General features: G+C 37.0%; 1 protein-coding gene across 4 annotated transcripts in view; it reads left to right on the top strand.

Moving 5' to 3' along the window:
• RBMS3 (RNA binding motif single stranded interacting protein 3) overlaps window positions 1–24404 on the top strand; it is a 708653-nt gene that overhangs the window by 214574 nt on the left and 469675 nt on the right. For all 4 annotated transcript variants that reach the window (XM_088051401.1, XM_088051399.1, XM_088051425.1 and 1 more), the window contains one exon: window positions 1109–1282. In XM_088051401.1, the coding sequence (XP_087907527.1) occupies window positions 1157–1282 (126 nt within the window). In that variant the 5' untranslated portion in view covers window positions 1109–1156. The remainder of the gene's footprint in view (window positions 1–1108; window positions 1283–24404) is intronic.

The following is a 24404-nucleotide window of genomic DNA, read 5'->3' as shown; positions in this document are numbered from 1 at the left end:
TTGATGGTGGCCCATATTGATATTTGGTTAATGCTACATGTATGATGTATAAAAGTTGTCTTTGAAAGGAGAGTAAAAATAAATGAAGTGTCATTCTTGAGTATAGCTTTTGAAATTGATAGCATCAATTTGCTAACAGGGACATTTATAAGCATTTCTAAGAAATATTATTTGTGTTTGTATTTCTCGAGCTTTCACTGTATAAACAAGGTCCCTGTAAATTTAATGCTCTAAAAAGAATAGGTTTAGTTTTATAATAACTACAATTAGTTGGGGTAAATTTGCATGTGAAATTTGGAACACCTTTGCCAATAAAAAGAAAGCAAGCAAAACCCAAATGAAGAGCAGAATATGGAATAAAAAGTACATTAGCATGTCTTTGAAGACCAACCTAAATACCTGCTAAAAATGCATCCACTCTTATGCATCTTCTACTCTTTTGAAAATAGATTCTTTTTTGCTGCCCTAATAAACCACCCTTATCAGAGCAGATGTTTATTAGGAATATTTTTTTGTAAAACAAGTACTAGAAGCAGAAAACTGCAGTTAAAGTAAAATTAGAGAAGGACAGGAAGAATGCATGTGACTTACATATCTGGAGTCTGTGTTACTTTCAGATGAAACAATTGAGCTTTTAAAAAAATTCAAGATTTTGGATTTTTTTTCAAGTCTTCAAGAAATAGATCTAAACATTGGCCCCTAACTGTCATTTACTGTAAAATGGCCATAGACGATCAGTTGTTCAATAAATGTCAATATTATAATAAAAAGATACAGAAGTTTTACAATTAATCTTGGATTGGGCCTTCTGCAGATTTTCAGAACATCCCCTTACTTCTATCACTTATTGATTGTCCATTTGATTTATATCATGGCCTGAAGTCTAACAGTCATCAGTCTTCCTTTTGGGCATTACAGTGACATAGCTCTTTCACTGATATCTTTGATGGAATCCATTTTTTGCTTTTCCCAGCTCCTTACAGGAAACATTCAAGTTAGTTCCAGACCACGTGGCCTTATATGTATGCACAATGATGATTTATAGCTGCATTATTTGTATTGTACCCTAAAAGCTATTTTTACGTTGCATTTCTTTCTTTTTTGATAGTCCAGCTCCACAGTGAGAACGTACCAAAACAGTAAATCGAGAGTGACCATGAGCCCTGGCTTTAGCTCCCAGTGGAATAGCAGCCAACCTGCTTGGAATACATACACCTTTCCAAGAGCAAGCTTGCACTACCAGTCTCATGCTAGCTACACCTACTGTGCTGGACATCCTGCTGTAAGTAATGAAAACTTTTTCTGCAGTTACCTGAATGAGCTCTGTGATTCCCTGGGAGGTGGAGACACTCAGGGGCTGATGGTTCAGCACCCTTCTCCAGCAGTCCTTATGTCCCATGCCAGTCAGAACAGCTCACATGTACTAACCCTAACTCAAAAAAATATTCAAATGAGTCTTAGACATAAGCAAATGTGAAAGTTTTATGCCTCAGTACAAAAACATATATTTTTATACATTTAGCATTCTTTCTGTTTGCCTGAAATTATTGTTGTGTGCCTGGGTTTTGGTGTCAGAAACATAGTCTGAAAAGCAGTATTACAGATGGCCTCATTTCTGTTTCTGGTGAGCCTGTAAGATGAATGAATTATTCTTTCTATTTCAGGCGTTTTAAATTGTGTGGATTAGTCAGGGAAGGAGAGCATCTCTTCTCATCATTAGATTTGTTTAGACTCACTACTTTATCATTAATGTGATCAGTAGTGAACATGCAATCTTGTTGCTAAGCAAAGACTACTGGTCTTCTGTAATTGCATGAACTGGTGGCCAAAATGAATGGGGAAGGGTGGCTCAGTGTTGCTGTGTGTTTTAATTTGACAGTCATGAAAGGGTCACAACTATAGGCGGATGATGAGTTTTGTTATATTGGTATTGTTGACTGCTTATAGCAGAGCCCTTTCATTCATGCAGTTTCTGGTTTTGAAAGACCCCCAAGAGTGTTAATGGGAGAAAATCTCATTAGTGTAAGCAATCTTCCTTTCTTCCCCACTCCACACTTTGTTGTTTTAATGTTTAGATTTGAACTTAGCTTTGGACATTTGGTTATAGAACTTCTTAAAGGACATAGCATCTTAACCTCCTGCCGTGTGTACATGGTGAAGTTTTGCTATCCTACAGTGAATTCCAGTAGGGAAATGGGAAAGTGCAGCTTTTGGTACTGAATGGAAATTGTGCCATGCAGTCTTATTGCAAGATCCTTGTGATTTGATTTTGTTTTTCTATCTTACCTGCCAACAGACTTCTATCTGGAAGTTTGCGTTAGAAATTGTCTCAAACATTAACATGGTAATTGAAATAAAGGAGAGGAATAAATTTGTAAAACCTTACCTTTTTTTTCCTGAGATGATGAGTTCTCAGAATAAATTAGACATATCTATGGATTCTTCTGTTTGCTCACTTCCATTGTGGTGTCATTGAAAATGATAAAAACTGTTGTGAAGAAATAAAAAGTATTTGACATCAGAAGTGCACAGATATTTTTCTTGTTTAGAATGATGGCTCAAAAAGAGTCCCATGACAGCTTAATTTATCTTAAACTGTGGATATTCAAATCATTAACTGCTCCTTAACTTTGATCATTTAGAATAAACACTATCCCCTCTGTGACTCAAGCTTTAACTCTGCTTTGCAAAAAAGCATGTAAGAAGAGTGCTGTACTTCCTGGAAGAGAGCTTAAAATTTGAATTAAAATTTCAGTCTTTTAAAGCTACTTCCACAGTTCCTCTTTCCTTTGTTTAGACTAAAGTTGGGGGTAGCTCCACTAGAATTGTAGTACAATATCTGTATGTTGTACATATACAAGCTGCACAATATTTGTTTTCCTTGAGCATCCTAATATGTAGTCACTGGAAATGATACATCAGTCTGGAAGCTGATTTATCTGATTGCTGGAAAGCAGAGATTTTAGAATGCAGAATTGCATAAATCCTTTGTGTAGATTGATCAATTAGTCCTGCCCTCAGTGTCCCTGTGTTCAAACATTTACAGAGCTTAGCACATTTCTTGGTACCATCTCATCTGTGGAGCTCTGTTGCAGTGCTACTCCAAAGAGATTGGACAGATTTCTTAGGCTGGTGATAAGAAGCTGTAACAGCTAGCTACCATTGCAGTGCCTACCACTGTGATCACACATTTTTTCCATACCTTCCCTACTTCTCTATTCTCTGAGGGTGAGTCCATAAGCAGAGCCTGGGCAAGGCACTCCAGGAAATTCAGCTCCTCCCTTCTGCAGCATCAAACGAAGTTCAAGTTTCCAAGGAAAAAAAAAAAAAAAAAGCTTTAATATTTGATTTGATATCTGTTTCATTGTATATGATAAAGTTAGAATTAGTCTGGTTCCTGGTTTTAATTTGAATTTGTTTAATCTGGGCTCAAACCAATCTTTTTATGGTAAGTGGCAACAATAAAAGCTGGATATGGGGCAGCTCCTTTATTCGTGAATCTTCCCAGTGTTATGTGCTCAACTGGATATCTGCTTTACTTCAGAGGATTTTATTTGCCCTCATCTGACACAGGTTCAGCAGAACAAGTTGTAGGTTGTAGAGCTGTATGAAGCTGTTTCTGCAAAACCTCCCACATGGAATATGTCTAAAGATCATTGCAGTTCCTTGACACTTTGGGGGCTAACAAACTTACAAGTGCTTTGCAAGTTCAAGGCAGACAAATGTCAGGGAGTTGGATCTGCCCTTGAAGTACTTAAAGATATTAGTCCCTGAAGACAGTGCCAAGAGAAAAGCTTTGGATTTCTCTACTGTTTGGTGAGAAGCTGAAGGAGATAGAAAAAGATTAATTTTAGTTGGGCCAAATATAACTCAAAAAAAAAAATAAATCCTCTAATTTTTTTTTTAATTTTTTTTTTTTTAAATCTAAATGAAAGAAAAAATATCTTACAAAGTGCAATGTTAAGAGACCCTTATGACTCTGTCTGGTCCTCAGTATGTCAGAGCCAAAGGTGGGGTTTTTATTTTGTTTTGTCAGAGAGCACCCTTGGCATCTCTTTTCTGTAGTGCTGCAGTCATTCATTAAAAGCAGTCTTTCCACCCTAGGAAAGAAAAGAACAGGAATTTTGTTTAAACAGGGTAATTTTTCAGCTCTTGAGTTATCTAAGGGAAAAATAGACTGCATATCATCCCAGTCAACAGTGCAAAGCAGTTTTTGAACAAACAAGAAGGTGCTAATTTCTAGCTATACTGGGAAGCAGGATACCCTGCAGGATCTGTGTATACTAATATAAATGATAATGTGGTAGATGGTCCTTACGTAGTAAATGATTTTTGATATTAGGGGCTTGAAATTCTCTTGGCATTCACATTCAGAGGCTTGCAGCCAGAAAAATACATCACGTAGTGCTCAGAATAGGAGAAGACACCTAGTCATCTAACGTGCTTTTCTCTTGAACTTTCTTCACACAGGAAGATAAAAAATAGACAAAATAATTCTGATTATCCCCTCTGGACAAGATCAGAACCTTTGAGTGATAGTGTCCTTTGAGCACTTTCACATCTACACAGGCTTTCTACCCATGCTTTTTCAAAAGTCTCAGACTCTCTTCATTTCCCTTTCTCCACTTTTTGCTGGAAGGTTGATAGAATTTCACAGATCTTTGGAAATCTTCTCCACTGAATTAACTCTAACAAATGAACTACTCAGACTGTACTGTTGTTTTAAATAAATACATCTGTAAAGTGAGGAAACAAACACAGATCTCATCAATTTTGGAGTATTCCAGCTGAAGGAGTCTTTTATGCCTTTCTTTGGTTATTCATGTAGCAGTCTCAGATACCTGCCATGCTCACCTTTGCAAAAGTCAGTCCTTACTTATGAAAGAATTTGGCCATGTGATACTCTCTGATGAAGCAGAACTGTTACAGAGTGTTTCACCCTGCAAGGTTTGAAACCTTTGTTGTATGCCCATGGGATGATGAATTTAGCTACATGTATTCATTTCTCCATGTGCGTGCATCTCTGTAGCACATGCAATGTCTTTGAATTCCTTATCTAGATACCCAACCCAGCCTATGTAAGTCTTTCAGCTAGAATCTGTTCTGCACTCTAACAGGATTTGGTCATGCTCCACTGGATCAGTGACAGCCTTCAAAGCATGATTGGTTAAATCTGTAGAGTTATTATTTGGCGCTCTACACATAATGTTTACAAGCTGTTACAGCTGAGATGTCATATATAGATCAGACAATCCGTTTGCTTAGCAGTCCCCATTCCAACAGTCTGTCCCCAGCCTTCTTTCTATGGCTTCTTTAAATGCGTGATTGCTTCTGAAATTATGCTGTTAGTTGGAATGTGAAAAGCAGAATTAAAAAAAAAACCTGTGATGCAGAGTGCTATGAGGCACTACTGGCATTCTTCCACTCACTTCTCCAAGCCCTAGTAGGGTGTAAAATCTTTAATCTTAGAAACCTTAAGACCCAGTAGAAGGAGCTGTAGCTCCTTTTACACATTTCCGCTGACAATCTTTGGATAGAAAAGCAGAAAGGGAGCAAGGCTGTCACTGTGGACAAGTCTAATGGAAGGGCTTACTCACTGTCAGCATGACTATGCAGAGTCCATCAGAAAAATTTCCAATTCCAGGTAGGTAAGCCTCATTGCTGATGACAGAACTGCTGGACTGCAGCACTGCACAGCTGTAATGCTTTATGTAAACTGACTGTTCTGATCATTACCACACAAATTAGATTAACATCTGTAGCGAGCTCTCAGTGATTGACTGTTTAGCAACTTATTTTGTATACATTTATAAAATTAGAAAACCTGCCATTTTTACGGGATAATACAGTGTTTAGGGACCACCAGAGGGTGTGAGGTACAATTATCAATTTGTTTATATACATATGTATAATGGCCAAATTATTAGTTTCAAGTGTATATAAATATTTTATATACATATAAGACAGATCAAGCTTTTTGCTAAAATCTTTGCAGAATGATGTAGGAAGGTTCTCAGTGCAGGGCTGGAGTTGGTTATCAATCTAGTTTTCTGATGTGATCCTGTTCTCTGCAATGTAAACCTAATTAAGGAATACATTTTTTTGAGTGAAATATTCTACTCAAAGCTGGTTCTGTAACACCAAAATAAGACTGACAGAGGCAATTTACTAATGCATACCAAATTTATAAGATAGACCACAAATTATGTGACCATATATTATAATGCAAAGATAATGTTTTAAGAAGTATCTCTCTTTAAATTTGGGAGGTATGCATACATAGCATGGGTGTCCTATTCAGAACAGACCTTTATTTCTCTAGAAATATAAATAAAACAGATCAGCAATCAAATTTGGATTGTTTTTTTTTAATACAAAGATCTTTCCAGTGAGCAATGCTGTTGCACCTGTCCTTAGAGAGAGAGACAGTGCTAAGAGTGAAATGCTTATGCCGTGTAATCCTGTCATCACTAATTTCTGAGATATCTGTTTAAACAAAAGCTGTCACTTTCTGATCTGACTTGAGTCTCCTGCCTGATTCATTTTGTAATGTCACGAACAGTGGATTTTGGATTCGTGGAGTAGAGCTGGTCTGATTAGAGAGGAAGAAACTTCTTTTTACACATGCACATCCTTATAATCAGCAATGATGGGAAAGGAAATAAGTAGTACGGTAGGCATGAATTGGAAGTGTCTCCCTAAGAATCTCTCAATTACACTTGAAGTTCTGAAGCTTTGGCTTTCTCTGTCCTTAGTGTTAACCCTTTCTTAGCTTCATGGGCCATTCATGTGAGATTGCTCCCTACCATTCTCTAGCCAGTATTTCTTTGGCACTGTTGACCCTTGTCATTATAATAGCCACAGATGTAAAAAAGTGGAAATGGATCCAAGAAATTATACACTGTCAAAGGACCATTGAGCAAAATATCTGCCAGATGTCACGGTCTTACAGTATATAAAGTATAAAGGATGTGTTTTGTTCTTCTAAAGTTGGTGACAGCCCGTTAATCTGGGGAAAGATCAAGCACTGTCTGGAAAGAAGTAGGAAAGAAAATTCCCAACCAGAAGTAAAAAGAGAAGTGTATCACCACAAGCTATTTTATGTAGTTGCTGACATGTTCTTTATGAAATTCTGCAAGAACAAGTGAGAGTGTAAAACGCAGAGGCAGACATTAAAGTGGGAATTAAAAGGATGACATCTCCATTTCTAGGTATCAGTTGAGCTATAAGAGAGAAGATGTGCAGATTAGGAGAAAAGTAATGAAAGATTGTGGACAAAGGAATATTTTTAATTGATGAGATGTTGTAGCTATCAGGTGCAATGAGTAGCTTAGTGATCAGCTGCAAATCCGTATGCTAACTGCTGACATAAATTATTTATTCTGTTTATCTATTACCTCCATCTACAGGAACAGAGCCTCAAAAACACGAACTTATTAGGCCACAAACGTAAAACTCATTTCACTGTGGCTTGGCTCCTTTGGAGAAGAGAGGGTGGAAATTTCAAACCCCCAAACAAATATGTCTCTTAATTAACTTTTCTCACCATCTGTGCTTACTTATAGCTGAGGCAAGCAGTACCAGTGACTTGTGAGATTGCTTTCAATGCTGCCTCTTTAGGCCAGCTTTTCAAAGCAGCAATCACATGCAGTTAATTCTGATCAGATCAGCTTATCAGCTCAGTTCATTGTAGTGCTTTCATAATAATTTGTGTGTGACAGCCCATTAAAACTTGGCCAGGCCTTTAAAAAAAAAAAATCACAAAATCCATCAATGTGTTTTACATTCAGCGTTTGTTATCCAGCATATTTGTTTTGTGTATTAAGCTTTGAAATGGAACATTAGTGAAGGGTTGTAGAGAAAGTCACCAGCAATATAGAACTGTAGCCAAAGTAGTTTACTGTATCTTTCCTCAAAGAGTAGTTTTATTCAAAAATGTGTACATGATGCTGTAATAATTGTGTTAAATGCTGTCTGTGGCTCTGCTTGGCTCCTGCAAAGGACAGTGCTGTGGATGCTGCCCGCCAGATCTGTGGAGTGTGTGAAAGGCCACTGGCCATGGTGGTTCAGGTTGAGCAAGTGACTTTTTCCTTTCTGGAGTACTTTTGATGGATGGCAATTACAATTTGAAGTTGAATGCACTGCTCCAAAAGGGCAGTGCCTCTCAAAGGGGAGGGAGAACACTGATAACACAAAACCCTTCCACTGACTTGCAACAAGTATTTTTCAGAAAGTCTGGGGAAATGGAGAAGTTTCATGTGAGTTTAGAGATGTTTGGTTTCTGGTCTGAATGTGTAAATGTTATTTTAATGTTATTTTTTCTAGTATCCTCTACTCATTTACAGAACACACATATTATGTTTTGCCATTGTTTCTCTTAATCTTAAGAATTTTGTAGTTCTTGTTTGTTGATGCCTTTTATTGATTTGTTTCCTGTGTGTTATTTAACAGAAAAAAGTCAAATTTTCTGCAAAGAACACAGGACAAAATATTTTTTTCTCAACAATTAATACTAACAAGATTAGAAAAAATCCCCTGTATATAACTAGTGCCCTTATTTTCAAGAAGAAAGATTTCTTCATGGGAAGTATAATTGAGATCTTTGAAATTACCAAAAGTACTTATACAGATATATCCACAGCATTGATTTATTGGTAAAATAACTACTTCTGGAAAGTTTCTCATCACCTCCAAATGCTAATAAAGTCAGACATTTTGGAGATGGGACCTTTTTGTTTATTAACAGACTCTATGGGAATCTTCTTGCTGATTCTACATATTTTATTCTTGTGTAATGAAGTAGAAGAAGACACAGAAAGATAGTATTTTTAATAGACTAAAAACCCAAACCAGATGCTGTTTTTTTTCTTTTTTTCTTCTTTTTTTTTTTTTTTAAGAGAAGAAAATTCCCTAAATTTAGACTGTAAAATAGGCTTGTAGGTGGCAGTAAATACAGATCTTAGTAAATGTCTATAATTTACAGCTACAGATATATATCTACCTATACATATCACTATATGCATTTCTGTCTGTATCCATGAATGTGTGTCTATATATATATGTATATACACGCTCCCAGTGTTTGTTTTGGTTTTCTGCTTTAATTTAGCAAATAGGAGGTGTATGGTTTTAATTTAGCTTCTCCATCTCATTTTCAGTAAGCCAGACAGGTTGTCTTTAGGATTTGTTAGTTAAGGTGATGAGTTCCTTCAGGCTCCAGAGAAAATCCTGGTATTAGAGCTTGACAGTAGATACTACAAACTGCCAACCTGTCACATGTTTTGGAGAAACCTGACACTTTTTGAAGGATTGATTATTGCAAAAGGCCAGCGACTGTGTTGCTTTTATTTTAAATAATTAACATGCTCAGGCAACTTCCTTGTATTGCAGCCTCCAAGAGTGAAGAGTTTTGGACTAGTCTGAGCAAATACTACTTCAAATAATTTTGCTGATGGGCTCTTTCTCTTCTCTCTTAATTTTAATTGGGATTATTGATTCAATATAAACCCATCCAATTCAGTGAAGGCATAAGGGATGAAATTTTCCTTTTGCACTTAGACCTATCTCCTTGCCTTGAGGATTTATTTACACCAGGGATGCTATTCAACAGCACTGTCAACAGCCACTTCTGCTAACAGAGGGAGATGGAAGAAATGCATGTCTGTGGGAAATATTGATTTATCAAAATTGAAATGTTCTTTTGATGACATTTCAGTTTTTTTACCCTTGACAAATTTCAAATGTTGCTTTTCTGTAAACCCAAATGCTGACTGAAGATCATTTGTCCCTTGATGATTTCTGACATATGTTCCACCAGCGATTTAAGCACTCTGTTGAGAGCACGTGACCAAATAAAGATCAAAATCCTAGAGTTTCTTGCATGACCATGGTTAATTTGTTAAACAATCTATATTTTCATCTTTGTCACCTTTGCTGAAATGTGTGCTCTTGGTTTTGTTAGCTAGGTTTCTTCTAAAACAAACATCTGAGAGGCATTGTGATCTGTGTGTCTGTCTTGGGCAGGTTTTTCATTAATTTCTCTACTTTTGGCCAGTTTTAAGGTTTCTGTGGGAGAACTTTATTTTGAGGAGACTGTAGGCATTGTGTGGAAGGTATTTCTCCACCACTCTTGAAGGAAGGAGTTGCAGTTTTTTAGAGGAAAAACAGATATCCACAAAATAACAGGCTTTATTTATTTCTGAAATCCAGGGAACAATTCATCATAGTGCTCTGTTGACTTCTTCCTTGATAAGAAGTCTATTGACCTCAGATGTATATCAAAAATACTGTAGAAGAAAGTCCTATCCCAAGGCATGTAACTAGATGGGACAGAAAATAGGAAGGGAAGCAGTGGCACTGAAAGGGATTCTACCCAAGGTCCTGCAACTGTTGGAGGAAAAGAATGGCAGTAAGCTTTGGTTTTCATTCATTCCAAGTGTGTACCTTATTTGCCAAACAAGGCTCTTTTCTGTATTTTTTCCAAGTATATTACTAGGCAGTGTTTGCTTTTCTTCTAAAACCTGTAACTACAAGGTGATGGAGGTGTTTTAGTGAAGTCCAAAAGTTCTAGCTGAAAGCAGATATGGTTACTTATGCTTTTTGCTTTCCACCAGTGTCTCTCTTCTACGTTGTATCAGGTTCTCATTAACGATGTCAAATACAGACATTTGTGCTTTTGGGAAAAGATTTGCTTTCTGCAGGGGCATCTCCCCTCAAGGCATCATTCCTTTGTTTATTTTTTTACTGCTTTTATTTTATTTGGCAGCTGTCAGTATTTTAATATAGTTTTTATTGCATTTACCTTTTTAGATGTGAGATGGACTGCCTGGATTTTGCCAAATAGTCTGTCTAACTTTAGGTTTCACAATGAGCAGAATATTTTTCCAGTTATGTACAAATACCTCTTTTCCTTGGGTATACAGTCAGCTTCCATACAAGAGGAAAAAAATTGTAAGGTTCTGGAAATTTTAAAAAGGTCTTTGCAGAGATTCTCTACAGTATTTCCACCTTTCTTGCTTTTTTCTCATCTTTTGGAGCATTAGCTCTCTGGCATGGTCAGGTACTAGGAATTTCCTGGCACCAAAGGCAAATGCTGTGTTGAGGCTCTGTCCTTCTGCCCTGGTGACCTGTCCCTGGATGCCTGCCAGCATGGCTTGATCTGCTGAAACCAGAGCTGCTGCAGATCACTCTGCCAGCTGCTAGCAGTCAGGGAGAGCAAACCTCAGCCATTATATTCAGCATGCTCACAAAATCTTTATGGTTGGACTCTGTCTTAAAGGTCTTTCCCAACCTAAATGATACCACAAATCTGTGACACTGTCTCAAGGTAGTCAGGAAGTTCCAGCATCTTCACTTCTGCTCTGTGCTAGGTTCTTCTACTGCATCTCTGTGTGGTCTTGGAAAAGCCATGTGTTTTTATTTGTTTCCCCATTCTACTTTATTTCTTTGTTTGTATCCTGTAAATGAGAACATTAGCCCACAAACACTCAGATGTGTCATTGAGCTTTTTTCTTTCTTTTTTTTTTTTCCTTTTTGTATTGTCAATGATTTATTTTAAAAGGAGGATCTTTTAAACTTCTAGAAAGCACCTCAATTTTTGCTTTGTTATCAGGGCAGTCTCTCTTTGAAGACTTCATTTTCTTCAGAAGCTGCACTCGTAGAAATCCTCATATTGTATACAGCTGGGTGAAAGGTTGGATTGAGTTGTTTTCCTGCCAAACTATAAAGTGATTTTCTTTTTAAATCTTTCTTTCCATTTGGCTGCTACTTAATGTCTTTTGTCTGCTTAAGGAGGACAGGTGCAATTATTCACCTCTGAGTCCTGGGAAAGAAATAGTAATTCACATGGTCTCTTAGAAAGGAATGTAATTCACTGCCCCACATACGGTACATTATGCAAGACAAACAGAACTGTGAAAGCTGTAGCATTGTAAAGGAGAGCATGTGATGAACAATGCCTGAGACCAAGTCAAGCTGTTTATCTTAATATTTTGTTTGGGAGTTGGAAAGTAAAATAATTAATTATATATATCAAAGCTTGATAGAATTGCCTTTTCAATCTTTTAAAAGTCTCTTGCCACTGCTGTGTGTGGAAAAAGGATGTTAGTGTTCTCCAACTAGTTCATTGGGATGTTGATTTTAAAGCAGTGATAGTAGACCATTCACTACTTAGATAATTTATTATTTTTTTCTTTCACTGTGATGAAAATGGGAACCAAGATTTCAGAGGTGTAGCTCAGAATCTGTTTATGAAGAGTGAAAGTTCTCACCTTTCCTTAAAGAGCAAACTGTCTACCACTGAGTTAAGATACTCAGGCTACATAGGGGTTTCAGCCCAGAGTGAATATATTCTGATAATTAATAACTTAATGATAGAATAGATCTGCTTACAGAACAAAATTCTGCATTGGGTAAATGAAAAGTTTCTAGCTGTGATCTTATAGAACTGCAGAGCAGCTTTGTCCCATCATACTTGTTATGTGACAATTACATAAAATGAACAGATTTTTTTTTAAAGATATTTAATTAAAATGAAAAAAAAAAATAATTCACACCTGTGTGGCAAGTAAGTCAGGTTACAGCTTGTGTGTATCATAGAAAAGTCTTTTCATTTCAGTCCCTATTTTTACTTGCTGATAAGTTTATGACACTTGTACCTTTCCGGAGAAGTCTAGGTCTGGTGTGATGCTAAAGGGATGTTGTTGTGTGATTTTGAACAGAGTCCTTTTTGCTCCTCATAGTCAAAAAAGTCAGATGCACGTATTCATCAGATCTTTTCCTCCTGTGAAACGCAAGATAATGATCTAATGTCTCTTCTGTTAAATATTCATGCTTCCTCACTTCCTCCGCATGCTCAGTTACATCAGGAGGATAAATACAAACTTGGTGTTTTCCAGTAGAGGGTGTCTGAAGCAGAGGTTTGGGCATTTTGACTTTTCTGAAACATAAAATGGAGTAATTTTGTGATTCTCTGCTGTGACTTTTTTTGCTCAACCTCCACATCCCCCTCTATACCTCTCTCCCCCCCTGCTCCCTTTTTTTAATCAGAGGAGTTAATTCAAGGTAAAAAGGGCAATAGAAAGAGGACAAGTATTCAATTTGTTGTTCTTCCAGCCAAGTATCATACAATAGGCAAACTGACTATGGGAACTGTAGCTGCTTATGGTAAGATGTATAATTCCCTTCAGAGAAAACACAGGCTGTAGATATAAAAAAATTCTCAGAATTTGGGAATAAAAGGCTGTTCTGCTGTTCCAGGACTGATTGTACCACATGGCAATCACTTTGTTTTTATTGAAATGTTAGTGAAGCAGAAAACAAACAAAAATTCACAAAACATTAATAAAAGAAAGCTAACCATGTTAGTGCTTTTGTGATGGCTAAGTTGCATGGTTTCATGAATAACTGCTTTTTAAAGGGCAACCAGCATTGAAATCTTAACTGACTAAAAATAAATTAAATTATTTGAATGACTACATCCAATTTTGGTATTTTATTGTAAGATGTTCCCTGTGAATAAATACCTATATCTAGTCTTGTTACCCTCATAAAGTGTGTCTGTGTTGGTGGTGGTCCCTCTGGATAGAGTAACTGTCATCGTTGAAAATATTTTTCCTTATTTAAGACCAAAAAAAAAGGGGATGGGGTGGGGAAGTATAAAGATGTTTTTCCTCTGAAAAAGGAAGAATGAACCCACACAAAAAGAAAAATACCAATCAGATTATGTTTTGGGGAAAACAGCTAAACTGTCTACAAACAACACGTCAAATATAAAGAAGGCGGGAAAAAAACCTAAATATAGTCTCTTTCAGCAGAAGTGAATCTACATTGTTAGCTCTAGCACTCTTTAGGATTTTCTTTTCCATATTTACATTTGTTCTATAAAAACCCAGTACCCTGTCCCTTGCTCATCAAAACCCCCCAGGAAAACCCAAGACCCAGCAGAGATGTCATTCCCTCTCAATGAATGCTCTTTAAACCAACCCTATACATTTTTAGGAATTATATGTCTGGAAGAATAAAACCATCTAATTTTACTACATCCAAAATGAAAATACTTCATTCTGTTTTAAATGACACTGAATAAAAAGGAATTGAAAAGCAGAAGTAAACAATGCTAGTGATCACAAAGTATTAGTTGCTGTCCCAAACAGGGATCTGGAGAAGAAACTTGAGAGTCATTTTGTCCAAATTATATATTATAAGAAGAAGCTTTTCTCTTGCTTTATGAATTCTTAATTTTCAAGAGGAGGGGCAGGAAGGTTTCTTCAATGGCAAGTGAAACTACAGTGATGTTCAGTGATGGCATTGGTATCAGCAGATCTGTAGCTGAGTGTGACTCCTTGCTGATATATTGGACATTTATAATTCAGATTCCAGTCTCTATTGCTGTGCAGAATGTCTCCCACAGATATTTCAGATATTTTGCTTTTCCCTCTCTAAAAGTCTCAACATATAGGCTTGCAGTTTCTGTCTGGAGAATACAATCAGCCAAGCTCTCACAAGATCAGAGGCGATGAAGTCCCACTGGCCTTAACCAAGCCACTTCTGCTTGGATGATCAAAAGTAGGTGGAAGGTGTTTAATGGCAACATGGACTTCTTTGTCTTTGTGTCTTTATTATCTATTGTATCAATACACTGAAACAAGCCTGGTTCAGGTGTTTCTAAAAAGGTAAAATGGCTCTGAGTTTTGCTCTGACCTTGTTGCTTTGACCACATGTATATATACACTGCTCTTTTCTGTCCTCGTCTGGCTTTTCTTGAGATCATGATGGGAGAAAGGGAAATACCTTTTCCACATGAGGCAAAGAGATTTTTTCATTTTGCTTCCCACTATTTTCTTTCCTTTGTTTTGTTTTTTCACAGGTGAAAGAATCCCCTGCCTACCTGTGGGGATTTTAAGGAAATAATCCTTTAATATGGAAGTGTTTATGTACTCATTAAGGGGTGAACATAACATTGATTTCCTGTACCCTCACCCAAAGTCTAATTGCAAACTGTAGTGACTGGAGAGAAGTCTGCCCACCAGGTTTAATGCTGTTTTACTAGTTTAATTAGGCTTTGGGTTTAAGGTGTTTCATGAGAAGAAAAAGGCTTCTCAATAGTTGGGTTAAAAAGGCAGGGAGAAACAACAGCTGTAAGGGCACTTTCCCATGTACTTGGACATGATTAAATGTAGCAGGAGGTTCTTCCTTCACTGAGTAAATTACCTTTGTCCCACGTGTATATTGATATAAACTTTAAACATTTGCCTTTGCAATATATCTCAGGCTGCTTCTCTTGCTGCTCAGGGTCAAGAGAGAAATTCATGAATGCTGACAGGAAATCTCTCTCTAAGTATAAGAAATGTACGGTGTACAGTTTCTCAGATAAACAGAAGATTCCGATTGTCAAATTCTTTGTGTTTTCTTTTAAACAACACACACAGCAAATAAAGTAACCTTTTCACCAGATTTATATTACTGATTTAGATGCCACATCATTTCTCTAGTGTCATACATAAAAAAAATTCTTGAAAAATCTTCTTCCCTGTGCAGATTGTTTAATCCTGCTATGGTGATACAGAAAAAAAGACTGGTTTGGGTTATTTGTTACTATTTTAGAGCCAAAAGATCTGAGTCTTCAAGAAACTCTACCTGACACTGCCAGATGCTACTCAAGTGATAGTTGCATCAAGATGCCTTTTTTTCTGTCAGTGTAGGAATATGAGATAACTTCATAAACTTTTCATTTTCTCTCCTAACTGACCCATCTCTATCCATCTTAAAATATTTTTCTTCTCTGTAGCATTATGACAGATTTAAGACCCCAGCTGAAGCATAAGACATAAAGTAATATATGATCTACTTAATCCAAATATAATTTGTTAAAATTTGTTCAAAGTCTTGTCTAACAGGCTAACCTATATTTTAAGATTCTCCAGATTTTTTCCCTTCTATCTGGAATTACTTAAATGTTGGATATTGATTAAATAGAGTATCAATATATTTCTATACTTTAAAATTTTCTAATATTGAAACAAATACAAAATTTCCTTGGTTTAATATTAAGATGACATAAATTTGTGATGTGCTTTTCAGTCAAGCTGAATATATTTTCTTGGACCCCGTTTTAATAAAAAGATGACTAACAGTTATAAATAAAATATAATGGTTCAAACATTTAGGCACTAAAATTTATAGACACTAAAATGAGTGTGTAAGCTTTTAGACAATAAAATGAGACCAAGCCAACTCTAACAAAACACATCCATTCAGCCTATGCCTTTGTAACTGTGCTTCCCAGACTTCACAGAATCTCAGAATGGGTCAGGTTGGAAGGGACCACAGTGGGGTCACCTGGGGTCACCTGCTCCAACCTCCTGCTCAAGCAGGGCCATTCCAGAGCACGTGGCACAGGATCGCCTCCAAGTAGTTCTTGAGTATCTCCTGTGAGGGAGACTCCACAACCTCTGGGCTTCTCTATGGAAGCGAGAGCAAGGTGGCATTTAGGCCTGTGAGGCTGAGGTGGCAATTCACCTCACAGGAGGCACTGACTACCAGGAGCTCCTGGCATGGCTCTCATGCCACCACCAATCTACACTGGCTCCTGAAAAGTCTTATATGATCTTTACTCAACAGCAAGCTTTTTATCTCTGTTTCTGACTGAGAAGTACTTCAATGAATATCGTTGTTCATTAACTACACACTAGTTTTAAACATTTGTTCCATTTAGCCACTCTTGAAGCATGCTATTTCTAGCTCGTGCTCTGAATGCACTGTTTGGTAATGATGGCAAGCATATAACTTCAATCATATCACTACTAATTGTCTTAATCAATCTATTGTGCAGCTGAACAGATCGAGTTAATGCAGAAAGCAGAGGGGTTTAGAAGCAGTTTCCCTATCAGAAAAGTGTAAGGCCAATGTACATTGATTTAGATTAAAAAAAAATAAAAAAAGCAAATTGCTGATCTGAACAGAAATATATGCCAGTCAGGATCAATATTGGCCTCAATGAGATTTATTTTGTTGGAGAAAAGAATCTAATATTCAGGAGACACTTGAGTTGTGGTGTTTGTTGAGTATTGTTTATTCAGGCAGTTGAACTGTTGGGCTGAAGCAGGGAAGGTTTATTAGCCCTGTCCTGGGCATCAAACTATTCAGTTTCATGTAATTTCAGCAGGTTTCTAGGAAATATTTCATGCCTTCATGAGTAAATTTGAAATTTTGGGCACTGGGAAACTACATGAGCATTGTATTTTTCATACCATTTTCCAAATAGCACTTAGTTCCTTGGGACCATAATGTTCTTATTATGATAAGCATTATTTGTCCCTCTGTACTGTTGGTGCTCATTTTCTTTTTAAGGAGAATATAAGAATGAGTGCTGATATGAGGTACTACATAACTATGTTAAAAATAAAAAGGGGAGAGAATGGTGGAGAGCTGCCTCAGATGAAAAATGCCCAGTATGTCAAGTAAAATATATTCCCATGTGTCATTTCATGCTCTGCAGGGGTCTGTTTTCTTGAGTCCAGTGCAAATGTATAATCTCAAGAAAGGCATTTTCTGCTTAATGTGGAAAAGAAGAATAAGGCAATTTTTTATTCTACTTTTATACAATCTTGTCAGAAAAGAGAGGTGGATGAAGTATTACAATCTTTAGAGATGCCATCAAGACTCCCTAAACACAAACCTTATCAACCCCAGTCTGAAATCATGTCAAATATCACAAATTAAGCAAGACTGGATTCTGCTTTGGAAACCTCCAAGGAAAACCCATGACACAATAGGAACTAACGTGAACAATTCCTTAAGCAGATCTCTTTTTTTCCTCTGAGTGAATAGTGATGAGATGAATATGGAGAAAGTATGTAAGCCCTCCCTTTGATTCCCTGGAAGAGATTCTCTACCAACCTTTTCACCCCACCAAAATTAATGCTTGCTCTGACCTATTTTCATAATTTTTATTCCTTGTGCTCTGTGCCAGAGCACAGGCACAAAGCAACACTGAGAGTTCATGCACCCTCCTGCAAAGAGATGGAATGTGATGCAAGAACAAGCTAAGACAGTAGAATTGATCTCTTCAATATCCCAGTGGCAAGAACATAGTGTTCAGTTCCTAAATGAGTCCAAACAAAAGGTTCTGTGCCCTTTGAAATGGGGTTATCCTTCCTTGCCTACAGCTCCAGCTCTGGTCTCCTGTAGGTTTTGTGTGATATCTGCCAGGTTTCTGTGGTTGCTGGGGGTACTCCAGGGCATCTCAAATGGCACTAGGCAGCTATAATTAGGCAACTTGATCAAGCCCTTAGTTCCTGGGACTGCTTTGCCAAATATCTAATTTTAGCTGTCAGTGATGCCATGAGTGGACATTTCAGATGCTGCAGAAAATGAGAATTGTCACCATATGACTCACCGAATCTGCCAACCCAAATGAAGTGCTCAACAAAGCATGAAAAATCCAAAGACCAGAACCTGCAAATGGGAGTGTACCCCTGCAAATGAACTTATTTTTGGCTAGTCACTTTGCTTGCATTGGATTTTGTGTATCGAAGGGGAGAGTGATATTCACTACTAAAAGCAAATGAACCAAGGAGATGAAAAAACCCCCAAACCCCAAGAACAACAAAGAGTCTTCCTGAGATTAATTACTGTAGGCATTAACATCACTGAATATTTTGGTAAATCCTTAAAGGACTCCAGATCTCAATAAATAAAATCCTACAAATGATTGACTTTTATTATAGGTCAATCTAAATCTAAAAGTCTGGAGAAAAAATTCTTCAGCTTTGGTAGTATTTTATTAAATAAAGTCTATATAAAATTGTAACATAACAATAATTTCCTGCAATACTGCATGATAGTAAACTAACTTTCTAAGATGAGTGGGGATTGTGGTAGTCACACTATTCATTTTAAGAAGCTGCCTTGATAGTACTGTGCTGCATCTCTTCCAGAATGCACAATGAATATTGGAATACTTCTCAATGCAAAATTAGAATTAATTAGGTGAATTAGAAAATTCACCTTTCATGTCTGTATCTGCTTTTAAATTACACAAATGTCAAAATAACAGTATTCCTGCAACTGGTAAAGAAGACTAATGCATAGTCTCTAAGAAACGGCATCTAAGAAAAATCCTCACACTTTCCTATTGGTACAACAGTTAAAATATTTTCATGCTGTACTCCATCCCCATATGGTTTTCCTCAGTGTTGTTTTCTTAGCTGATGGAGGGAAATTCCCTAGATACATTTTACATAATTGCTTGTATGGTTGCTGTTGCTTACATTTGTTTTGTCAATTGTGGATAGTTCTTATTTCCAGCTATTTTGTTAGAAGTGTTCAGAATGCTTAAAAATCCTGGAATAACGTATATTTAATACAACCACACACTTACAGAGCTGTGCAAAGCTGGAATTCATCCCTCAACTCTTCTTTCAGCACCTAGCTCTGTCTCATAGAAATACCTTTACTGTTTTCTTTTGCTTATTTTAACAGTTTTTGGGGTATGTTGGGGGTTTTTTTTGGTAATTTTTAGAAATTATTTTGATAGTTGCTGAAGATATGTGTTCAGCACTGTTTGTTTGAAAATTGCTTTTGTCCTCTTAGAGGCACCACAGGCTGTTGAAAGAAGCCCAGGCTCTAGACCCAGGAATTGTAATGTTCGCCTGAACTTTGGTTGACAATATTTTTCAGATTAGTTAATAAAAGTATTCTTTTAGCATCCTGCAGTTAACCTCAGTATTTGAATAGGGGATCATTTCCTTTAGAGTTTAGGAGAACCAAGGTGGAGTGCAATCAGATGAGGAACATTACTGGGATTGGCACTCGTATTTCTTCTTACCTACCACCTCACCAAATGAACCAGAAGATATTACTCACCCATTTTTTTTTCCTGTAGCATTTTACCCGCTAAGCGAACGATGCAGTAATACTTGTCATTTGCCTTCCTGATGTTTTGAAACTATTGTCAGTTCTAAGACAGCATTAAATCCATGTGCATAGAGACGGTTGCCTGAGGTAGTGATGAGGGTGGCTCCCCACATGGACCACTCTGTGGCATTTGGGATAATTTTCCCCCAGCATTTTTGATCTCTCACTTCGAAAATCAAAGTACTAAGTCCAAAATCAAATGAAATCTGACCTGGGCAGTGAAGTATTTCTTCCATACACCTGTGGAAGCCTCCAGAGGTTTGATCTATGACTAAAAGAAGTTACACAGGGTTTTTGATTTATTTCTTTGTTTGTTTGGTTTTTAATTCTAAAAGACTGATGTTGGATGTATTAGAGGTGACATGAGCATGAGTGCTTCTGAAGCATATGCTCTGCAAAGATCTATTCAAAACATTAATCTTTTAAAAACCCAAGTATCCTGTCTTGTAATAAAATAAGATGCCAAATCTCATCAGGAAAGTTCTTTTATTTAGACTTTCTTCATTTGCTGAAAAATTACTAGGGGAAAACTTCCTGAAAGTCAAACCAAAAGCAATAGATTGTTCCTGTAAGAAATCATAAAGTTCATTATGGACACAACGATGTGGCAGAGGAGGAGAGCTGAATTTTCAGTAGCACTGGATGAAAATTAAAGTAATCCTGGGTAAGTAATATGTTGCAAAGCAGTAGTTCAGTATGTTTGAAACTCATTTGAATTCAGCACTGATGATAAGTGAGATCTTAACAGAACATTTTAGAGTGTCTTTTCAAGTCTACAGTCTGTAGGAGAGAATGATTTTTATTTCATACCTGTGTAAAACAAACAAAAAAAGGATTTTTCCTTTTTTTATATAGGATGAATTTAGAATATTTGTCCAGCTTTATGTGTTCCTATAATAACCCTTTCCTAGGGAAATAGTCTGTCAATTATTCTTGTTTTTCAATTCAGACTTTTACATTCTGCCTTTAACACAATGAAGGTGAGAAGTAAAACTAATTTCCCAAGTGATTTTGTTTATCCCCATAATGAGAAATGCAATTTGTAATGTTTCAGATTATGTAGAAATCAGCTGCAGATTTAAACAACAAGTTTCCATTTTCCAGTAATATGACAGTTCATTCCAGTTGAAGAGACACCTTTCCCTGCATGTATGGCCATCCTGCCATAAAAGAAGGAGATGCTGTACTTGGGAGGCTGGTGGGGGTTTTTGTGGGGTTTTTTTCTTTGATTTTGTTTTTTAAACTACTTATAATGAGCTGTAGTCACCTATCAGGATTAATTTCAGAGTACAGAAGGAGAAGCCCTTTCTATTTGGGCTCTATTTGCTGTAAATAAGCAGCAAACAGAGAGCTACATAAGCCACCCACAAGCACAATTGTAGTTTCAAATCTAAGTAAACATGTAAAGGGAATAGCCCCTAGAATTTGATGCCATGGGAAATTCAAAGTATTTGTAAATGTTTCTGACAGTGGTTTACCATCCTAAAATCAGCAAATTATCTTCCTGAATTTCCAGCAGACACAGGAAATAAAAGTGAAGAATTTTTATTTTATGAAGGAGAGTTTAAAAAAGTAACCTTAGTTTTGCCTGCTGTTCACCAGTAATGCCATGACAGAGAAACAATTTTAACCAACTTTTAAAATCGTGGTCTCTGATATAACTCCCCAAACATGTACATTAACATTTTATCTACCCTTCACTTTCATGCAAGTAGTGTGGATCTGCCAGTTTATGCTTCAGACTTTTTGTTTCCCTTTTGAGGCATTTTCCCACAATGTTCTTCAAAGTGCAGAGCTGAAGGAGTGTGGATTTGGCTTGGGTAATCTTGACAGGGTTGGAAGTTTCTGCCAGTGAAAGGACAGGAACAACTTGTTTGGTGGCTTTGTCTGTCATTCCCTGCGCTTGGACTCCCCAGTTGTCTCCAAAAGTTTGAGGTTTGTAAAGAAGATTGTGGCTGTATCTCCAAATATTACCTCAATACATCCTGCTTATCTGGTGAGAAATTACCCTGAGGCTGCTGTTGTGGTTTGTTTTCATAAATTCAGAGCCAGGGGCCCCAGTGCCCTTGCCAGGCTGAAGTAGAAAAGAGCAAAAGAGGTGATGCAGGCCACAAGGCAATGATGGGCTGGCAGAAAAGGCAGCACACAGGACAAGAGGAGTAATGCAAAGAAGCCAGGCAAGGTGTTGGTTGAGGTTACAGGCAACTTTGTGACACAGGAATGTAAAATGAGCAAAACTCAGATCTGTCTTACCCAGTTATCTCTTCTCACCAGTGGCAGTACTGTTGTCTTAAGACATGGTATGGAGTAGGGCAAACTTGCTGCTGCTCTCCCAGCCTCCAAGAGCTTGCAGCTGACATGCTTTCTGAGACAGAAGTGTTGTTTCTTTTTAAACTATCAGTGTTTCTCAAGAAATTGCAGCACTTCTAAGGAAAAACAGGAGAAACAATTGTTCTTGGTGGTTTTTAGGGAGAACTCCTCCCTTAGGCAGTTCCTGGGAGGTACAAACTGAGGAAAATTAATTTTCGACAATTTAATACACAATTAGTATTAAAATTCCAAGTAGGAGTTGCCTTACTGGTGCAAAATGAGAAAGAATACTTAATTGTTGCATGTGAGAGTGAGGATATCCTTAGAAAGAGACGTAACTGTTGTTCCTGGTAGAAATGACATTATTCCCTTGCCTGTATCCAGATGCCTTTTTTCCTGTAGTATTTGAAATGGAAGAGACACTGCCCCAAGGACTGAGAGCAGTAATATCCATTAGTTGCACTGAAAATGAACTCAAGATACATGTGGGTAAGAATTGAGTAGCTAAGATGGTAGGAGGGCTCAAGTGCTTTCTGAGGTTTTACTGAAATGCTGTCGACTGACTTGAAACCTCTCATCTGAACAAACACTCAAACTGAAAATATTTCTGTATTTTCCCAGAGAAGTATTTCATTAGTCATCAATAACATTTGGGGTTACGTAAAACCTCCTTCATAGGTGTTAACAAATAGCTTGCAGTCTGAGAAGACATTATAAAAAAAAAAAAAAGTAGAATTTGATATATTTTTTTTAAAAAAGCCCTACTTATCCCCTTTCTGAATAAATTTGAAATATAGCAAAGTTCTTGGTTTTTGATCAAAGGGTTAGGTGTAATTTTGATTATGCCATCAGAACCCTGGCTGAGTTGACAAAGTATGAAGAGCTCTGCCACATGAAGTAAACATTTCCCAGTATATCTGTTATCTTCCTTCTCTTTCTTTTTAGGGCAATGTAATATTTTTTGAGATGGACAACTGTCCATGCTGGTGAACGTGTAAGGGAAAACTATTTTTAAAATTAAAATGTAGGGGAAATAATCCATAAATTTCAAAATTAGAATTATATATAAGACTAATAAATAATATTCAACTTTTCTATTAATTATAAGTTATTGTTACTTTATATGGAGCAAATTTTGGTTAAATCACTTTTGCACAACAGGCCTTATATTCTGATTATAATTTTGCTCCATGGCAGATCTTTCCTTCCTGGACACTGGCAAGTTCTGTATTTCCATCAGTTCCAAAATGTTGACTGTTCAGTGCTCCATAGCTCTTTTCTCAGTCTGAAATGTGCATTCCTGGACATCCTGAGGCTTCAGGAGCAAGCGAGGTCAATTCAGCTGCAATGATCTGATCCAGGTGCTGTGGAGAGAAGTTCTTGGCTCTGCCTGTGGATATCCAGGAGCACCTTGACAGGCTCAGGCCAGGCCAGAGGCGAAGGACAGGCTGTTGATAGGACCTATGGAGTGACATTTCCAGTAAAGTAGCTTTCAGCCTTTGGCAGTGTCTGACTTCCTTATCCCAATTACATGTAAATCATAGTATTTGGTAACTGTTAATGGCCTGAAGATTTTTCTAATTTCCCATGCTTCTGGTCTATTTGCCATCTTCTAGCAAAGCTTATTTATGCTTGCTGAGAAAAAACAATATTTTGGTGGGTTTAAACCTGTTACTTGAATTGGAAGTTAGGTATTTTTGATGTCTTACAGTGTCTTACCTTTACTGCTGTTAAAATGGGCAGATGATGTGTTTTCACATAGCACAGAGAATTATTTTGTCCTTTTTCAAAAGTAAAATGTAGGATTTGTTCTGGTAACTGTGTAATTGTGAGCTGTCTCTGCTCTCTCTCTAACCAGCTTTAATGGGTGGGGGTGAATCCCAGAGCCTTAAATTGCACTTTAGGAGATTTAATAAAATATTCCACTAGAATAATAGCAGGATCATTTATTTTTAGCACAGTGTAGCTAGTGCATTTTATTTTGAGATACTATTTATAGACTGTTTAATTTTTTTTTTTTCTGTGAGACACGGCTTGAATTTATACATATTGCTCTTTAGCAATTATTAAAGTTAGTTTTGTATAATCTTAGCTATAAGCTTTTAATCAGCTAAAAGAAACAATTCCTATAGCTTCTGAAGTTTCAAATTTTTTTTTTTTTTTGGCTAGTGGCTGTC

This window comes from Pseudopodoces humilis, chromosome 1, assembly GCF_049639895.1.
Source record: "Pseudopodoces humilis isolate 2021_Gansu_Grassland_sample_001 chromosome 1, ASM4963989v1, whole genome shotgun sequence".
In the NCBI taxonomy this organism is placed as follows: domain Eukaryota; kingdom Metazoa; phylum Chordata; class Aves; order Passeriformes; family Paridae; genus Pseudopodoces; species Pseudopodoces humilis.
This window is presented reverse-complemented; position numbering and strand designations above follow the sequence as displayed.